At 44.4% G+C, this 20,211-nt stretch overlaps 1 protein-coding gene across 7 annotated transcripts in view; it reads left to right on the plus strand.

The window, feature by feature from the left end:
* CEP41 (centrosomal protein 41) overlaps window positions 1–20,211 on the plus strand; it is a 37,956-nt gene that overhangs the window by 9,346 nt on the left and 8,399 nt on the right. For 5 of the 7 annotated variants that reach the window (XM_084786387.1, XM_084786390.1, XM_084786389.1 and 2 more), the window contains exons 2-5: window positions 4,514–4,577; window positions 13,473–13,520; window positions 17,557–17,618; window positions 18,612–18,681. In XM_084786387.1, the coding sequence (XP_084642513.1) occupies window positions 4,514–4,577; window positions 13,473–13,520; window positions 17,557–17,618; window positions 18,612–18,681 (244 nt within the window). The remainder of the gene's footprint in view (window positions 1–4,513; window positions 4,578–13,472; window positions 13,521–17,556; window positions 17,619–18,611; window positions 18,682–20,211) is intronic. The other 2 variants (XM_084786388.1, XM_084786386.1) reach the window with 1 other exon arrangement.

Consider the following 20,211-nt stretch of genomic DNA (forward strand, 5'->3'; position numbering starts at 1 on the left):
TTCCTAGAGTGATATTGGCCAGTCCCATGACTTCATGTCTGTATTCAGAAAATTCCCAAGTTGCTTTTTAGCCCAGCTCTCTCCTGATTGCTATGTCTACATCGCCAGCTGGACTCTTCCGTTTTTGACGACCTACAAGCATCTCGTACTTAGTGTGTCCCCAGATTTCACACACGATGTTCTTAACCTATATGCTTCCTCTTTCACTGCCTTTTTGGGGCAGGGGTATAAGTAGCCATGTTGCATTTACATTTTAAAGATGGAGGGGGTGTGTGAACACGAGGTGAGCACTCTACCGAAGAGCTACAACCCCAGCCTTGCATTTTACAGATTTCTCGAAACTTTCTTTTCTTTTCTTTTCTTTTCTTTTTTTTTTTTTTTAGGGCTTCCTATCCCCTTAGCATGAGTCTCTTAACTGATTTTTGTTCCTCTTTTCTTGACTATGACCATATTCTCCATATTGTGCCAATTAATCACCCCCAAATGTAAATAAGACTCCATCGCTTCTCCCGAAACCTTCGGGGACGCCCCCACCATGCTCTTCTCTTGGGTTTCTCAAGTTCCACACTGTTGGCATCTGGCCTGGCTCTCGTGCTATAGGATGTTAACCAGTGCCGCTGTCTCTTCATAGGAAATGCCAGCAGCACCCCCCACTACTCAGTTATGACAACCTAAAATGTCTCCAGACCTTGGTAAATGACCCTGGACACAGAGCTGGCACAATCACACCTGTTAGAGTCCACGGATTGGCAGTACAAGTTGCGAGTCCTGTAGGTTTTTTTTGGACAGAAGGCCTGTTGTGACCTGCCCCTTCCCTGCCCCTCCAGTGCCATCTGTCCTCTCCTAGCCCCAAGTACTCCATGCCTTCCAGTGGCCACTAGATTTTGTAAGAAGTCACCTGCATTGTTTCCATGCTTTACCTGGGCTCTTCTGTCAGGGCCTTGTAGCACCTACCTACTACTCTTGTCACTGGACTAACCTTGTGACTCTCAGAATTTGGCTTAGCAGGTACCTTCTAGGAAACAGTTCCTGAGCCTTGTTAAGGTGCTGGTCTCATGTGCTCCCACCCCGCTCTTTTCCCTCTCCTTGTTCTTCATAGTGACACCTGTATACCCACAGGGAGCAAGAGCTGATGGCCAGGCCTGTTTGTACCTCTGTCTCCCACACAGGGACCTACTTCTACTTGGCACTCAGTAGTAAATGTCCACAGAGTGAGTGGCACTCACTAAGTCCTTATAGAAGGAGTGAAGAGCCTTCCTTAAAGCTACCTCTTGTTACAGTGCTTTCACTTGCGCCATCGCCATCCCAGCCTGTGTGTGCCATGGAAACAAAGCCAGTTGGTCAGTAGGTCAAGAAGCGGGAGTTTTCAGGAAGAGAGTGTGCATCGTCTTCAGAGCCTGCGGCAGTCTGCTGCCTGGCAGTGCAGCACACAAAGCTTAGTGTCGCTCTGGGCCCCAGAAAAGACTAAGAAATTGAACTAAACTGAGAACTCAGAAAAGAAACCTGACATTTCCCCCCAGCAGCATATGGATTTCTCATTAGTCCATGTAAGGGAAAGCCGGGGGCGGGGAGGCCCCGCAGCTGCAGCTGTCCACACTCCCAGCCCTCATCACTCGGCCCCACCACACCTGGTCCCCAGAGACACCCTCACTTCTCAGCTATTTTGGCTTAGGTATGGACAAATCTCCATGGCTCAGCAGAGACTAGCCTGGGATTTTTCAAAAGAAGCTTTGCCAGGAAACAAAACAAAAGTAAAAACAGGAAATAGGGTATAGAAATGATAAAAATATAGGCTAGGGGGAAAAGTCCCTCAGCTTAAGATGAGTGTGTGTGTGTGTGTGTGTGTGTGTGTGTGTGTGTGCGCGCGCGCGCTTTATTTTGCTGGACCTAGTTCACTATTTAATTTTTCATGATGTTATCAGCCTCTGGGAACTGCGCCTAAGTCTCTCTTTGTGTTTGTATGCTGTACTGTCTCCTAAGAACCTTCTCCATCTTCGTCTAGGGAAGGTGTTGGAACTGACATTCGGGTCCCTTGGTCTTCTAGGCAGCCATTACTGATCACAATGAGAAACGAGTTTCCATCATTTTTCTGAAGCTGGATCGGCTTAGTGACTGCAAGCACTAGCAGAGGAGCAGCGCTCAGTGTTCATAATAAAGGGTTTACTTGCCTGGTGTGAAATGAAAAACACAGACAGCATCATTGGCTTTTTAATAACATGAAGGAACTGACCTTTTTACTCTGAGGGGCTTTTTTTTTTTTTTTTTTTTTTTTTTTTTTACCTTTTAGATAATTGAAATAGCAGACGGCAGATCTAGGAGTGTTGTGGTATAGCATGGTTGCCTAGAGTGTGAGGGGTCCTGGGTTCACTCCTCAGTGCTGAGAAAAATAGCAGGTGGTTTATGTTTTTGCTGGTAAAAATGAATTTAATTAAAAAATAAATATACTGACCTTAAAAAAATAAGTAGCAAGCGAAAGGTGTGAGGATTTTATGTGCTTACTTGGCAAAATTAAAAATGGATAATTTCCTGTAGGCACCCCAAGTTTTGTTTTGTTAGTTTTTTAAATCACATTGTGTGCATGTGTGCGTGTGCAGTCCACAGTGTGAGTGCTTTGGTCAGAGGACGTCTCTCTGCAGTCCACAGTGTGAGTGCCTTGGTCAAAAGACATCTCTCTGCAGTCCACAGTGTGAGTGCCTTGGTCAGAGGACATCTCTCTGCAGTCCACAGTGTGAGTGCCTTGGTCAGAAGACATCTCTCTGCAGTCCACAGTGTGAGTGCTTTGGTCAGAGGACGTCTCTCTGCAGTCCACAGTGTGAGTGCCTTGGTCAGAGGACATCTCTCTGCAGTCCACAGTGTTAGTGCCTTGGTCAGAGGATGTCTCTCTGCAGTCCACAGTGTGAGTGCCTTGGTCAGAAGACATCTCTCTGCAGTCCACAGTGTGAGTGCCTTGGTCAGAGGACGTCTCTCTGCAGTCCACAGTGTGAGTGCCTTGGTCAGAAGACATCTCTCTGCAGTCCACAGTGTGAGTGCCTTGGTCAGAAGACATCTCTCTGCAGTCCACAGTGTGAGTGCCTTGGTCAGAAGACGTCTCTCTGCAGTCCACAGTGTGAGTGCTTTGGTCAGAGGACGTTTCTCTGCAGTCCACAGTGTGAGTGCCTTGGTCAGAGGACGTCTCTCTCTCTCTGCAGCCAGGCTTCTCCTTCCACCATGTGGTCCTAGGGATGGAATTCAGGCCATGGGGTTGGTAGTAAACGTCTTTCCTAGCACCCTCAGTATTTAACAGTTCTTCTCGGTCTCTGAAGTCCAAACCATTGGCCAACAGACATTGCACGAATCATAGAAGTGTCCTAGGCTGTTTTTGTGTTTTGTAGGCCATTCAAAAAGGTATTCTGATGTGTCTGCCCCTCACTGTTTTCAAAGGCAAGTGATCCGGTCCTTGTAAGTTGGACGCTCTCTCCTTAGGAAATTAGTGTGGTTCAGTCCTCAGACAAATAACCCTTGTTGACCATGGCAATAATAAGTGTACTTGCCATGTACAAGGTCCCACAAACATGAGCAACTCACTGTCCCTGGCTTCAAGAAAACCTCATGGGCAAAGGTCTGGTTGTAGAGGACGAGCTAGGGTTCCACAGTTTGCAGGCCACGGGGAGAGCGCCTATTCCCACCTCAGGCAGCTTCGCAGGAGACAGAGGTTTTCCCAAGGAGAAGTTGAGGAAAGGCACTTTTGGCAGTTACCTGTCTAGACTGGAGACTTTAGGGGGACAGTATGGGAACACTGAGAAGATGGCGGTCAGATGGTACATCTACCTGTGCAGCACACATGCTTTTCCTAGCTGCAGACAAGAAACAGGCCTAAGCAAGGCAGCACTTTATTCTGAGCTTGCCCTTCCTTAGTGGCTTTTGTATTCACCACAGGAATTTAACATGGGGGATGGTCTTCGCTTGGGTTCACAGAGCTAACCACCAGAGCACAGTGTAATACCAGGCAGATCTGACATAGATACCTCTGCCAGCCATAGGCTCACCCGAGCCAACATGAGCCTCAGCTGCCACACAGTGACATCTGTGGAGATCCAGATAGCCTGCCAGAGGGGGCCCTGGTCTGCCAGCATCTGGAGCATCTGGATCCTGCCTGCCACACTGCAGGGCGCTGTGGACAAAACCTACAAGTGTCCAGAGGAGATGGCCCTGAAGCCATGATACAAAGAGTGACATTAAAAAAAGGGGGACAGCATAACTACCCCACTGGAAGACATCCTTTTAAAGGCTTCCTTTTTCTCCTTAGCACACAGTACTCTGAGGTTATTCTGATGAAAAGTGGACTTGTTTTGATAGGAACAAGGTAACTACCTCCACCCAAGGCAACGTCACACTGGAGAGTCCTGTCTGTAAGGGCCTAAGTGGTCCTCTGAGCCTCCTTCATTTGTGGGATCTGAAATCTCAGCGTGCGTTCCTCTTTCCCACCACCATCCTCACATTAACCCCTTTCCTTGTGAATTTTCTTCTTTTGTAGTATCTGACCAGACGGATACCACAGAACCCAAGGTATCAACATGTCAAGTCAAGACTGGATACCGGTAAGTAAAAATCAGAAACAGAATTGAAGGGAAAAAAAAAATCTAGTAGCTATTGATAAACAGGAAAGTGCCCATGACACCGGGATCCGCCATGGCTGGGAGTCCCTCTTGCCTGATGTCCTTGAAAGCTGTTTTTCAGATTATCAGTAAAAATTTCTCATTCACGTAACCTCACTTATTATTGCTTACACCATCAGAAATCATCTGAATCAAGAAAAGGAAATCCGAGGAATGGAAGCCACTGTTCAATAAGTTACAGGGCTGACGCTGAGTAAATACCAGGAGGTCACACTCCATTTTGGAGTGCCTTAAGTGTACTCCATCACACTGACAGCAATAGATTATACATCTGCCTGTTTGTTCAGTCCCGTGTTTGCAGAGTGCTCAGTGCCTGTGACACTGTGGACTCTGGGAGACGGGAGGATGGCTGTGGCTTGTGGCTTTTGCAATTACAGCTGACTGACTGAGTAACTAAAACCCCAGCTGAGACTGGGTTAGTGCTGCCTTAGGTGGAAGCAGCCTTCTTGCTAGTTTCCATGCTGTCTGCGTCTCTCTGAGCACTGCCGCCACCGCTGCTGCTGCTGCCGGGGTCCCAGTGGATCTGCAGCCTTGTGCATTTGAGGTTGTTTGTTTCCTTTTTCTTCAGCCTTTGCCTCACAATTCAGAATTTTCCAGCAGTATCTGAAGACACCTGAGGAAAGTGAAGGGGAATGTTATGTCTGTTTAAATCACCTTTCCCTTCCTCTGGTCCCCTTGAAAACCATTGTCTTCCACTCTGAGGCGTCCTCACTAGTATAGACACAAATGTTTTCAGTGTACCAGATTAGGATGTGCAATTTCTATAAAACATTCTCATGCTACGTGGATATTTATTCTTGTATATATCCTGTGTGATGGGCAGATGTAAGTATTATTGTTTCAGAGGAAAAAATTGTGACCTGGCGATTTTGTAATTTGCGTGGTTCTATTTCTTGTACCACAATAAACAAACAAACAAATAAGTGACTAAATAAATATTTAAGAGCCCAGGCTTATTGCAGACATCTAGATTTATCTATACCTTCATAACTTTTTTCTCATGGAAGTCAAATAGAAATTTGACTTAATAATGGTATCTGAAATTAATTTTAATTTTTAATGCAATAATTAACATCTGATTTTGTAGTGCATATTAAATGTTGGAATCCTTTTATATCCTGAGAGTTTTAAACTGCTTTTTGTTAATTAAGCTTTTTATTTTGAGATAATTGTGGATTCGCATGCATTTGTAAGAAATGAAATGGAAATTCCACATAGTCTTTACCCGGTTTCTCTCCACCTGCACTGTTGCTGTGGTGCTAAGGGCATGGCTATGTGCAGCCAAGCTATAGAGTACCGCCGCGCCCAGAGGTTCCCCAGGCTGTGCTTCTCTAGGCAGCCCTGGCTACTTTCCACTCCAGTCCCTCGTTAGCATCACAGCTGCTAATTTCTTCAATCTCTCACTTTGCCATTTTTCAAGTGCAGCGTCTATGGAGCTGTACAGCACACAGCCTTTTGGATTGATTCCTTCTGTTCCTCTGTCCCTTTTTCTGGTTTTTCTACATGTGCACTGCTGAGAAGTGAACTTTAACACGCTAGGCTATTGCTCTGGCACAGGGCCATGCGTGTCCAGCCTGGGGTGGGGGTGGGGGGGGGCACGCCCACTGGGCAGTAGCTTCTGGAGCTTCAAGTCTGCTGTCACGTGACAGCAGTTAGTGCCTTTGTTACTGGCTGGGATTCCCTGCTATGGCCGTGCTTGACTTTGGCACTTGCTAGTTGAAGGACAGTAACACTGTTCCAAATTGGGGGATAGCTTTTTAAAAGGTGCTGTCGGCATTCATTTACGGCTTTTTGTGTGAGCAGGTCTTGGTTTTTCTGGAATAAATGCGTAGAGGCACAGTCGCTGGGTCATATTGTGCTTTGGTTTGATTGAGTCTGTTTTGGTTTTTTTTTTTCTCCTTTGTTGTGTGTGTGTCCTTTGGAGACATTCTCCGGTAGCTCAGACTGGCCTCACATCCGTTTATTAGCCAAGGCTGGCCTGCATTCCTGCACTTCCCGCCTCAGCCTGAAGAAACTATTAAGCCATTTTCCAAAGTGGCTTGACCATTTTACATTTCCTTCAGTAGTAGCTGCGTGATCATTTTCTCCACAGGTTCACCTGCATTTGGTGTCCTCACTACTTTTTATATTACCCGCATGGGTGTGGTCTGTAGTAGCACAGCACTACACTTTACCCATGTGGGTGTGGTCTGTAGTAGCACAGCACTGCACTTTACCCATGTGGGTGTGGTCTGTAGTAGCACAGCACTACACTTTAAACTTGCCTAATAGCTCATGTGTTTGTGTGTGCTTTCTGTCTTCTTTGCTGACATGCCTATGCTGACTGGATTGCTTGCGTTTTTACCTTTGAATCTCCTTTCTTTCTTTCTTTCTTTCTTTCTTTCTTTCTTTCTTTCTTAATTTTTTTTCCCCTTTGAGACAGGGTTTCTCTGTGTAGCTTTTCCTGCCTGGACTTGCTTTGTAGACCAGGCTGGCCTCGAACACACAGAGGTCCGCCTGCCTCTGCCTCCCAGAGTGCTGGGATTACAGGCGTGTGCCGCTGCGCCCAGCGGAACTCCTGGTTTCTTACCTGTTCTGGACACCCATCCTTTGTGAGAGGCCTGGTTTGCAAGTGTCCTTTTTCCACCTGCAGCTCTTCTTTTCCTCCTCCTGACAATCTCTGAAGAAAACTCCTTTTCATCTCGCTGAGGTCCATTTAGTAATCATGACCATCATCCACTTTAGGAGCCTCGGCCTAAATATGTCCCAGAGGCTCCTGCACTTGCAGGTTTTTCGTTCAAGCTTCTGGCTTTTACATGGAAGTCCATGGTGCATGTTGAACCATTTCTATGTAAGGACGGCTAGCATAGATGAAGATTAGCTCTCTAGCTGAGGGGTGTTGGTCAGCCGGCAGGAGAGCACTTGTGTGGGTTTATTTCCAGGCCCCCTTTTGTTCCCTTGGTCTGTTTATATAGGCTTTGGCCAGTACCACAGTCCTGATGACTGCAGCTCATGATACCTGGATACATGCAGTCGGTTGGCCTCACTAGTCCCACTCTGTTTTTCTTTACAGAGTGATTTTAGCACGCAGAGCTGTGTAGGATGTCCCCTTACGTGTCTGTCCTCTTTAATATAATGTAGTGTAGCCAAAGCTTATCCGCGCCACAGCACATGTCAGCACTCCGTTCTGTTCCATTGCCAAATGATGTTCTCTTGTCTGGGTGCTCCGTGCTTTGTTTCTCTACTCACCAGTTGGTCATGGCATGTCTTAAGAGCATCAATGTAAGCAAGTGTTGTGTGCATGTGCTTTTACATCTCTTGCATATATACTGAGAAGTTGAATTACTGGCCATATGATACACTTTTGTATGTGTGAAAACATGCCAAATTTTCTAAGCAAGCCACAGCACTTTACCTTGCCATCAATAGTGGGGGTGGGGGCGGGGGTGAGGGTAGCACTGTCTCCTCCATGTCCTTGTCTTGGTTATGCCCACCATGACAGGCATGGAGGATCTCACGTGATTGTAACTTGTGTGCTGATGACATGATGGTGAACACCCTTCTTGTGTGTTTATTGGCACGTGTATATTTCCTATGGAGACATGTCTATTCAGATCATTTGCTCACTTTAAAAGTGGATATTTTTTTCACATTGTAAGTTCTTTTGTTTATTCTGGATACTAGACTATTAACAGAAATATGATTTTCAGATGTATGCTCCCATGCTGTGGGTTGTCTGAGGTTTTTGTGGGACTTAACCAAAGGAGTAAATTACATCTACCCATCTTTCCTAGAAGCAAAAGTCACTCAAACTTGCTTTGTAATAGCTTATTTTGGAAGGGCCAAAGCATACCTTATTGCTTCAAGATCCCAACTATTTTATAGTCAGTGTGGGAGAAAAATCCTGTCCTAGCATTTGGTTGTGTGTGTGTTTCACATTTAGCCATCAGTCAACTTTAGGGAGAGATCTTTAGTGTTTGCATTCCCGGGTCTTTTGTGACTTGCCTCTCAGATGTGCAAACCTGTGAGCGCTGTGCTAAGATGTACAGCCTGTTAGCCTCTGGGGCCTAGCAAGGCCTACAGCAGCTCTGAACACATCATTTTGCCCAAAGACTATCATTGCCACAGGTAAAAATGTTGAGGAGTCCTGCTTAAGAAAGCACTGAGGGGCTCAGAGCCCAGGCTGCAGAGAGGCTCACCTCTGAGATTTTTTGGTTTGGTTTGGTTTTCGGTTTTTTGAGACAGGATTTCTCTGTGTGGCCCTGGCTGTCCTGGATCTCACTCTGTAGGCCAGGCTGGTCTTGAACTCTTAGAGATCTGATTGCCTCTACCTCCCAAGTGCTGGGATGAAAGGCGTGTGCCACCAACACAGGGCTCTGTGGGATGTTTTTAAGCTCTGCAGCCAGGGCCGTGGAAATGGGCAGAATGAGTGAGCAGTTCTCATCTCTAGATTAAATAGGTGAGCCTTTAAATCTTTTCTTATAAAACAGTGATCAATTTAGAATTCATCATGGCACACACAAAAGCAAGAATTTTGTGTCCTTCTTTATCTTCCTGAAAGGTTGGTCTCTTCTCCTGGAAGAGGCTGCTTTGCCTCTGTACTCCATTTCTCACAGAAATCTGAACCCTGCTGTACACAGCTGTGCCCGACACTGCAGAGTGACGGTGGGCGTGCAGTATTTCCTTTGTTTCATAGGTGCCTGGGTGTCTTTTGAGTGCCCCTGCAGTCATTATGTTCAGTCTTAGCCCTGTGTTTCTGTTCTGCAGCCCGCACCCCGGCTTCATTAGGGGACTGTGAATGGCCACCAGCTCTCCCTCCGTTAGTCTCCTCCGTCCGTGCTCCCGCGTTGTTCCTCCCTTCTCTCCTCCCTTAGCTCCCCATCCCTCCTCCACTTGGTCTTTCTAGCTCGGGTTTTATTTTGTGGATGTCACCTTCCTCCTGTCAAATCCGCACAACTAACCATTTCCTTTTCTCTTCGTTAGTCCCTACTTTTCCTGAATACTCACTAATAATTTTGATCTTAAGCACTCAAGCTCATCATGGGCTATATGCGCCTCATTTTTATTTGGAATTTGATTTGTCTCTTACGTCAAAGGAAGGAATGTATGTGAAAGGCTTTTACAAACCCGAAAGCCGTAGACCCATGTATAACTCATCTGGGTTAACAAAAGACCACTGTGCTTCTTTTCACGCTTCCTGCTCCTTCTGAGCCAAAAGAACTTCTCCGTAGAGGAGGGAAATATTGAAGGAAAAATAAAGCTGTGGAGCTGTCTCTTAGCAACTGAATTCCTGCCTTATAAATCTTACCCTCTCTAGATTACTGCTGCTCAGAATCATTTGCTTTTGTTACATGTTCAGTACAAATAACGTTATTAAATTATAGGAACACAATGGGGGAAAAAATCAAAGCAGTGAGTCACTCCGAGGACGGACCGTGCTCTGTCTCCGCACAGGGCTACTGATGGAGTTGCATTGTCTCTTTCTCCTGATTCAAATTGTGGAAGCCTTGTTAGGTATCTTTCATTGCAACCCTAGTGGTAAACAAGGTAGAAGCTAAATGCTACCTTAGGCATTTCTAGGTCGCCTGAGTCGATGGCTCCTGTGTGTGCTCTGTAGCATAACTGTGAATCAGTCAAAGGTGTACATCATTTAAAGACAGTCAGGCGACCAGGCAGTTGAGAGGCAAGCCACATCGGGTGTGACTGTTTACATTATAAAATAACTTACTCTAAGGGTCTTTCAAATGGTAGAGTTCTGTAGTATATTTCACCCAGCCAGTGTTTTTTCAGTGTCTCCTACACTAGAACACAGGAGTAAAGATTGTGAGTGTGTGTGTGGATGTGCACAGATAAATAGTGCAGGTTTTCTGTTGAAGAAGGTAGCTAAGGCAGTGCAGTCAGTGATAAATGCCCTGTGCGCTGCTAGCTGCTTGCTGTAGGAGGGCGGGAGGGAAAGGCCACTTCCTGCTGCTGTGTAAGCCAGTGCAGGGACTTAGAAAATAAAGGCTGGCTGAGCTCAAGGCAAGTCATTAAGACTGTGCGGCAAAGGCCAGCAGGCTGCTGGCATTGTCCACACTAGAGCTAGGGCCTCACACTCAGTATTGGGCAGTGGACAGCCGCTAAGCTTTTCTTTACTCTGTTTGGCTTTTCAATTAGTCTTATATAGGAAAATTTGACAATAATGCTTGATTTTTAAAAGTCTTAAAAGATTAGCTCTCTGATAGCGTTTCAGGCTCCTTTGGTATAAAAGACATGTTTATAAATAAATGACCTATGAAGTTCCTCCATCTCCAGTCATTTTGTTGAAATCATATGTAGTAAGACAAAGCACTTAATTGACACACTGCTATTAAATGCATGATAAAATGCCGCTTTCCCCACTTACTCAAATCATTTCCTCTCTCCAGCTGAAGCAGTGTGGAAGCCTCCACTGTCTTTCCTCCTCCCTACCTGGAGAAAAAGAGATGTTGTAAAGAAAAGAGCCTTTGTTGTTACTCGTCTTAGATTTGTGCATAATTTTGCCAAGCATTTGTAGAAATGCAAGCGGTTTTTGTTTTCCTGCCTTTTCTTCAGTAGGAAAAGGAAATGATAGGTGGGGAAGCCCTTGCCGCTGAGCATTCTGGTGGAGGTCTGCCGCTGGGAGATGGCGTGCTATGCAAACCTGCAGGAAATGTTGATATTGAAGAGATTAATTTTCAGGACTGGGCATATAGCTTAGAGGCAGAGCATTTACTTAGTATGTATATGGCTCTGGGTTCAATCCCTAGCACTGAAGAATTATATATATGTATATGTATATCAGTGTTAGTTGTAACTACTATATTTTAATAAAAGATAAAATAAATGAGGCTGGCTTTGTTTTCTATTCCTCAGGGAATTTGTAGCATCAGATGGCCATGTGCTCAAAGAGGGAACTGACCACTTCCCACAGGTTCCAGACACAGGAGAACTGGCCATAGCTTAGGGAGAGCCCTTGCCTAAGCATGCAGTAAGCCTGGGTTCAACCTGCACCACCATTTCTAATAGCACACTGGTAGAAAAGCCAGGTGGTTCTGTGAACCATACAAGAAGCCGGGAGGTTGAGGATGCTAATCCTTGAATAATTGGTAAGTCGCTGCATTGCTGGGCAAATTGATGAGGCTTTTTTCCTCCCAGCTTTCTGACTAGATTGCCTGAAGCTCCCTAAACCTAAAGAATCTGCCACTGCAGCCACACACAGTGTAGGAGACAGGAAGGGACCTGTCACTAGGGTTCTTGTGTCAAATGGTTTAAGGATAAGACTGTAAGACACTGAACAGCAAACTAATTGGGTTTTTCTTCAAAACCTCAGTGTGTTGCCTGGCAAGTCCACACTTGAGTTCAGAGCTGCAGTAGGGAAGAGGGGCGGGGCTTCAGGAAGAATTGATGGGTTCTGCTGTGGAATTCCTGGGTCAGTTCTCAGGTCAAAAGGCTTATTTTAGACATTTAAGGAGTATTGGCTCTTTCTTTCTCTCCCTCTGTATATCCTCCTCACAAAAGGAGGAAGAGAGCTTTGACCCAAGAAAGGGGAAAAAAAAAAAAAACCAAAGCTCCTAAAACAGATTGTATTTGGTCCTCGGTGGCTTGGGAGGGTCTTCTGAAACATACTCAGGGGCTCTCTTGAGAAGGCTTCCAGCCTCCCAGCTCTGCTTGTTCGCTGAGCTTCTGGAAGAACACCGTCTGAGTTTAGGGGTACACCTCATCCTTCTTGTCCTGTTAGTGTGTCCTAAAATAAGAACAGAAAAAAGTAACAATAATAATAATTAAAAATAAGCCCAAACCAGTGGGGTTTTATTCTGGGATGAATCCATGGTAAATTTTTTAATAACAAATTAAGCATAGTATTATTTTGAAAATACATTTGGTGGTTTAAGACAGGCTGGGGATTTTTTTCTCCCAGTTTCTGACTCAAACATGAAGAAAAATTCAGAATAGTGCTTTGAAATGTCAGTTCTTGCCGTTCATAGAAGGAGGCATTACTTTGATCTGAAGTAGGCTGAATCTCAAGGCTTAAAGAGGAGCAAAACTGTAGAAATGAGAAATTATTTTGAATGTTTTTCATTTACCACTGTTAGGTGCAAGGTAGAAATTGCCATGTTAAATCAAATCAAATTGCAGCACACTCAGTTTTTAAGAAAAAAATAATAATAATAAAAGCTCTGGCTTGAAAGCTAAAAGTTAATTCATTTGGAAACCAGAATGCTCATGGGACAGTTTTAAAGCATGAGGTTGCCCCAAACCACCTTGTCTAGAGCTGAGAATTGTAGAAGCAGACTGTGAAACACAAGGGCTGGGCGTGCTCCACAGCTCGGCACACCACGTCCATGCGAGTGCACGCTCGCAGATCGTGTGGTCTAGTTCAGGCTGCAGCGTGGTGTGAATAGTGCAGTGCAGGGTGGGGGCGGGGAGGGGAAGCCACAGAGACAAGGTGGAGTGGGAAGAGGCAGCCCAGAGGCAGCCTTTGGAGCCTCAGATGGTCGCTTCTTCATCTTCCTCTGTATACACAAAAGGCTATGGGAATATAAGGAGGAAGAAGCCTCTGGCTCTGGAAGGGAAACAAAGGGGATGCAGGCTGTAAATGATCATCTGTGTTGCCCGAGACCGTGTGAAGGTTGGAGCAGTGCACCTGGGCTTAAACACAGGGAAACAGCGCACTTCCTCGTTCTGTTTCCTCCTCGTCTAAAAGGCTGTTGGCCACGCGTGGCTCAGTTGCCTGTTGTCCCATGTGCTCTAGTAACGGGACAGTGGAGCTGAGGGCACCCACTCTCAGCCTCACTCCCCAACAGCAAAGCAGATCTAAGACTTGTCTTCTCTTTCTAGGTAACAGTATGACCAAATACATTGAGAAGCTAGAGGAGATTAAAAAAAGTGAGTACCATTGCTGATGGCTTGGGAGAAAAGATGGAACTCTGTAGCCTATCCCCTGGCTATCCGCTGACCTCCGCACTCCACAGCTGCCATGTGTGGAGGGCTGTGGGGGGTCAGGTGAGCCTGGCAGGTGCTTGGAGACACTAGGACCCCTGTGTCTACTCAACTTATACCCTGGAGGGAATTTTAATGTTAGAATGTAGGACCAGCCACAGCCCAAGTTTCTGGGGTTTTTTGAATACAATCTTTGTGGTCTTTTTCTGCAGCTCAATCTTCTCTTCTTACTTGGTCCTTACCTGAGACAGGGTAATAAAAGCTTTCTTCATAATGTTCTTATAAGTATTCACTGGCAAATGTTCATGAAAGACTGAGAGGTCTGAGGAAACCGACTTGACCTTAGTGTTCTACATTAGCCATTCATTGCAGTCTGTTTTCTTTTAATTAAAAACCATATTTCACGCACATCCCTTTTAGAAGCTAATCTTCTGCAGAGATGTCTGACTGGTCACTGAAAGCATTGCCCTCACAGAGAATCATCACTTCTCAATCCATGTCCAAATCCAATCGATAGAAAATGTGTGTGTTGACGCCAGAATTAAAGAGGACCTAAAACATCTATTTTATAAGGTGAATTTGCTCTGTGTAAAGTGGCAAAGCCCAGAGCCAGGGTATTTGGCCAATACAGGAAGAGGAATGTGCACTTATCCCAGGTCAGGGCTTGGCTCTGCTAACGTGCATCATCTTGGTAAGGAAATTGCAATTCTGAAATACACCAGGATATTTTTTTTTGACACAGCAGATCTTTTCATTTTAAAAGATAATGTCCCATTTGAATTGCACAGTGTAGGAAACCCACAGTAGATGTGGCCTGGGGGCAATTTTCTGTACTCTTTATTTGCTACACTCAGAAGACCCAGTCCTATAGACATTTTTAAATCGATATTTAATGTTATAAATATATATATAATATCACAAGAGCTTTCTTATTCATTTTACCCAATGGCAGTTATATGTCTTAATATGTATACAATGTATTGAATTTCTGAACTATGAAAGAAAATGCAAAAAAAAAAAAAAAAGAAAATGTGTTTACTCACCAACGCTTCACTGCTGTCATCCTCAGTTCTGTAAGGCAGGCAGCCCCCAGCCAGCCTGCTTCTGCTTGGGTTTGGGGCCTCTTTCAGCTCCCTTCCACCTGAAGCTAGATGCAAACACACATGTCCTTACCAGGACTTTGTCCCATAAAAAAAAAAAAATGCCCTGTTCCACCCCGATCAGCCCAACCTTGCTGTAACACATTTGCTAAGAGCACTGTGGTCTCCAGAGTCTCTAAACTTTAAGTGGAGCCTGTCTCTCATTCAGGAGACCTATTCTTGGAATTGAATCCTTGAACATCCTCCCTCCTTCCTTCCTTAGAAGTCACAGGCGTCCTCTCACTCCACTTGGTGCTTTGTGCTCATCCACAGAAGTGCTCTAGATTCTGGTTTGCAACCTATGCTTCCTCCTCATCCTCTGTTTCAGGTGTTCTCTTGGGTCTACCAGGAGAAGAATGCTGCCTTGTTTCCTGACATCCTAGACCCAGCTCTCGGCTGGCCTTACCTCAGATGCCGCGTCTGTCTGTGAAATCACAAACCCTGTTCTGTTACTTTCTTTGATTTGTCTTCCTCTGTGAGTTCAACTTCCTTTTCTTTGCTAGTAACACATTTTGACAGAACCCTGAAAATGCAGAAATCCTTTGTAACCTGAACATCGTGTGCACTGTACCTGGGGAAAACGATGCTCTCTGCTATTGACCAGTGACAAAGCCCATTCTTGGGGCCTAGTGGTTAGACGACCCAGTGTGAAACACCCTAGATAGTCAGGTCTCTGTCCTTCCAGTAACTCGAGAGAGGGCGACTCAGGCCCTGCACTCACTGGAGAAGCAAAGCTTGATCGTGTTCTGAGCTGGGGTAATCTGTGTCCTCCAGGGTCTGAGGGAAGCCCAGGCGGGAGGAGCTCCATTCTTAAAGCTGTGCTCGCTCTTGCAAGGACAGACCAACAGAGTTGTCCAAGCCATCCTGTTTTAATACAATTTAAAACTCTGTGTAAGGCTTTGACTTGATCTTTTATCTCTAAGTAATAATGTCAGAAAGTCCTACTGATGGCTCTCTTCCTCAGGGAGAACCAGGTATGTAGCACCCACGCCGCTGTATGTGATGTGTTCCCAGGGCTGGAGCATAAGGCAGTCCACAGGCTATAGCAAAGCTTGGTGTTTATCCGGTATAATCTCTGTTTAGCTAGAGGGGATTTAAATGTGTACATTTTATATTTTACAGGTATTTCTATCTATGTTACGATACCAAAAGAATACCAATAGGTCGATGTCAAAATATAAGCTCCTTGAAAGATATTGGCTTTTCCATTGTCTGACTTACTGCTATTTAGATTTACAAAAATGGCTTTGGGTGGGCAGGTTGGTAGCAATGTGAAGGAAATGCTGTATCACCTCACTTGTTCTTTTGAGGATTCTACTCCGCCTGTTGGAATTTGTATCCAGACACATTTATTAACTTGTTTCATCCAGCAGAAGCTGCTCTAAGAACTTTCTAGAAATAATAGTCTCCTTGCCAAATTGCTCTCTTCAAGACATTTTTAAGACAGAGAAGTTTTAATTCCCTTCAAGAAAGAGCCGTAATATATTTAACAGATGGTTAGTTTTAAGGTAGTATTATTTCCTGACTCTAATTATTAAAATATTTGGTAAATCAAGCTTAGATTACCCTCCAAAGTAACCATCCGGTTTGTGCCGAGTTTTGGGGGGAATTCATGGAACTGATTAGTAACACCAAGTAAATAATCTTAAACACCTTTAATCCTTTCCTTTGTTGCTAGGAGTCTCGGTTTATGAGACGTTCGGTGAAGGCCATGGCAATTATCCAGCTAACCTTTAGTAATTCTGAAATAATGAGGCAGTCTTTAAGGAGTCCTGGGCACCAGTGTAAAAACCATGGACAGGAAGGAAGGATAAAGGCGGGCAGAGTTCAACAATGTGAGCTTTAAAATTAGCATCATTGTTAGAAAATTTTCAGGAAGTGAGCTTTTGCTGAGAATCTTCGGAGCAGATATGAGAAAACTGAGATTGTCCCAGCTTTTATTGTTTGTTCGATGTGATATGAAGATGTGTTTTTTTTTCTTTGTTTAAAGACAAGGTCTTGATGTTAGTTCAGGCTGGTCTTAAACTCGGCATCCTGCTGCCTCTGCCTCCCAGTTGTTGGAGTTCCAGAATGTTCTACTATGCCTGGCTGATACAAAGAGCTATTGGCTTTTCCATTGTCTGACTTATTGCTATTTAGATTGACATAACTGTAGAAGCACCCTCATTTGAGTTTATATTTAAAAACTATAAAGATGATGCTGAGTTAATACAGATTGTTTCCAGTGGTTTTAATTTTTGTTGTGGTAAAAACACAAAACATAATTTACCATCCGAGTTATTTTCAAGTGGGCAGTTACTCCAGTGATGTTCTGTACAATATACCTCCAGAACTTTCCTCATATAAATCTGACTAGAAACACCTATTAAGTTATGAGGCCCAATCATAACCTTGCACCCAGCACGCACACAATGATGTCTCATGTCTTTGGCATCGGCTACCACCACAGGAAGAAATGATTGCTCTCTTTGAAGTCAGAGTCAGAAGCGCAGGGTGTAAGCGCCTGACCAGCTGTTTGGCCTGAGGCAGCTCAGCTCCTCTGCAGCTCTATCACCATTCGTAAAATGTAGACATTTATCCCTCGCTTTGTTCTGAAAAGGATGCATGCCACCCAGTATGGCCGTGGTGGAGACAGAGGCTCTTCAGGTGGCCAAGGCACAGGGCAAAGTGGAGAAAACACTACTTTACCTCTTTTGAGCACAATGTCAAAATCAAATGATATGTGTAAAAGCACACTCATAACTTAAAAGTGACACCATATAATCTGATAACTAGAAAAAACTAATAGCCCAAAGAGAGCAAAAGGAACCCACATAAATGCATGTCATATTTTTCTTTTTCAGACTATAGATACAAAAAAGATGAACTTTTCAAGAGACTAAAAGTTACTACTTTTGCCCAGCTGGTAAGTTTAACGGTTTTCCTTTCGGAGCAGGTGAATTTGTGCTGTTCTACATGAGCATGTCTGGGTATCTCAAGGGTCTTTTTCCAAGGAGCGGTTGGGCCCTTCAAGTCTCACCCCAAGGGGATGAATTGGTATGTATGGAGATGGCATTCACAAAAAGATGGTGTGACACTTTTCTCTTTAATAAGGTTTCCATCAAATAAATACATCTGCATTCTATTTTTAATGACCAGATTTGTGGCTTAAGTTTTATTTTAGTTTGTTCACTTAAATTTAGAATCTCAAATTCTCAATTCTAGATTTTTGGAAAAAAATTTTGAACAAGTGAACCCCCCCCCCTTGTTCAGTCACTTGAGTTCCTTTCCAAACTGCTGCACTGTGAGTGATTTCCTTACCCCAGGCGAAGCATTTTCTTCCTTCACTGAAAAATAATGGACAAGGTATCTCTGTGACCTCTAAACAAGAGGTTCATTGATGAGACGCCAGATGGCTTTAGGGTCTATGGACAGTGCTTTAGAATGAACACTGTGTTAAAACATATCTATAATTTCCTTTACTTCTCAATTGTGTGGGGGAATTGTCAACACCACAGTGTGTTGCTATAGATCAGTACCACATTTTCAAGAGTCAGACTCATTACGTAGATATGGCTTTAAACTCACATCCATGCTTCTAGTCCTAAGTGACCCCTTTGGCTTCTATGTTAATATCATAACATTTATTTATTTGCTTGTTTCTTGTGCTGTTTGTGTGTAATGTTTTAAATGAGTTGTTGGTGTTTTGTTTTCTGCAACATTCATCTGTGGGATAATTACCACCATGATGGCTGAGAGGGCTGAAATTCAGTAAGATTTGCCAGTCAGGACACTGACAGCTTCTTAAAACAAGATGTCTTTGATGTTTGGAGTTTCCTGGTCTTTTGTAAAAGACAGAGTTGCCAATGTTTAAAATGAAAATATACACACATCTACACATTTCATTCTCCTCTATCAGGTCATTCAAGTTGCTTCCCTGTCAGATCAAACACTGGAAGTGACAGCTGAGGAGATTCAAAGGCTGGAAGGTAAGGAGAGCCGGGGATGTAGGGAACTAGCAGACTGACGGTTGATGAGCCTGCTTGCCCTGTGCTTTCACTGCTGCACTCATAGGAATGTGGGTAACTGATACATCTGTTTGCAATTAGTTACTCTCAGAGAAATGCTATCTGATGCCCTAATTATTCTTGTTTCTTTTAAAAAATAATATTTTCTGACCCACAGTTTCAATGTTTTAATATGTTATTTCCTTTTTCCCAACAAACATTTCTAATGTCTTCTGCACATACACAGGTTATAGAATTCAGTGGTAAGAGACTAAAAAGCTGAGCAAACAACACCTCTGCTTCCATGAGATTTGTGGCTACGCGTGTACACACACAACTATGTACATGTGTCGGGGGAAATGATGCAGTGCCACACAATTATCAGTGTGGTGGGACTCACTGGAAGAAGGTGGAGTCACTTGTTAAGTATGTGTCACTGGGCACTTCATTGGGGTTTTATCATGTACTCCTCTCAGAAACGGGCAGGAAGGTGCATGTCATGGACGAGGAGTCCGAGCATCAAAAGTTCAGTCCCAGGTGGCCCATCTGGTAAGGAGGGAGCAGACCCAGGCCCCAGTCTAAATGCCTCTGGTAGCAGTAACCCTCTCATTGTAGCATGAAGGGATTCCGAGAGTTCTTTTGAAAATATGTGAGATGCTGTGGGAGTTCTCAGAAAGGAAGGATGTTTTCCAGTTCGACCAAAACAGGCTTCCTGAGGGCCTCTGCTGCAAGCCTCAAAGGGGTACAAGTTATGGGGGATGCATGGCCTGAGCAAGACGTGGACATGAAAGGACAGGGTGGAGGCCAGGAATCTGGGAATCCGGCTTGCTTTGGTCTTCGGGGACGGGTAGACACTGGGTGGGAGATAAGGCTCGTAAGATAAGCAGGCTCCAGATTTCCTTGCTTAAATACCAACTGGAAAATAAAACCCGTCTAGTTGTGACCTCATGAAAGGAGTCCACAGACTTCGGGTCTTGATTTTATCCTGAAGTTCCCTGCAATCAATGTGTGCCTGTTTACTGAAGAGGAATGCGTTTGTTAAGGTTGATGTAGGTCAGGAATTTAACTTCTGATTTCAAGACAAGCTTCTCAGGAAGTCTGAACACACTGGTTTTGTGCAACTCAACTGTCATTTTGCTGGGCTGGTTTTTGTTAGGGAGGATAAAGAGAATCTGAAAACGACAGGAATTTATCTTTGACAGATGCCTCTCACCCAGCAGAGAGAAATAAGGGCTCATTGTAACAGAGATAATTGCGTCTCCTCATACAAGCACTCCCAATTTTAACCGGGTTATATAAGCACCTAGATTTGGCCTTTAATTCATTGTTGAGATTGCTGCACCAGAGCATATGGGCACATGCAATTTTCTCTCCTGAGATAAATTTGCGCAGCAAAATAGGCTCTTGTAAAGTAGGACGCCATAATGTGTGAGTAATATTAGTGTTTTTCTAGTGCTCTACACAGATAATAACTCAGGCAGGGGTGCCTGGAGAACAGGCTGTTCCTGTGTG

The sequence above is a fragment of the Acomys minous genome (genome assembly GCF_964271855.1).
Source record: "Acomys minous genome assembly, chromosome: 6".
Taxonomy (NCBI): Eukaryota; Metazoa; Chordata; class Mammalia; order Rodentia; family Muridae; genus Acomys; species Acomys minous.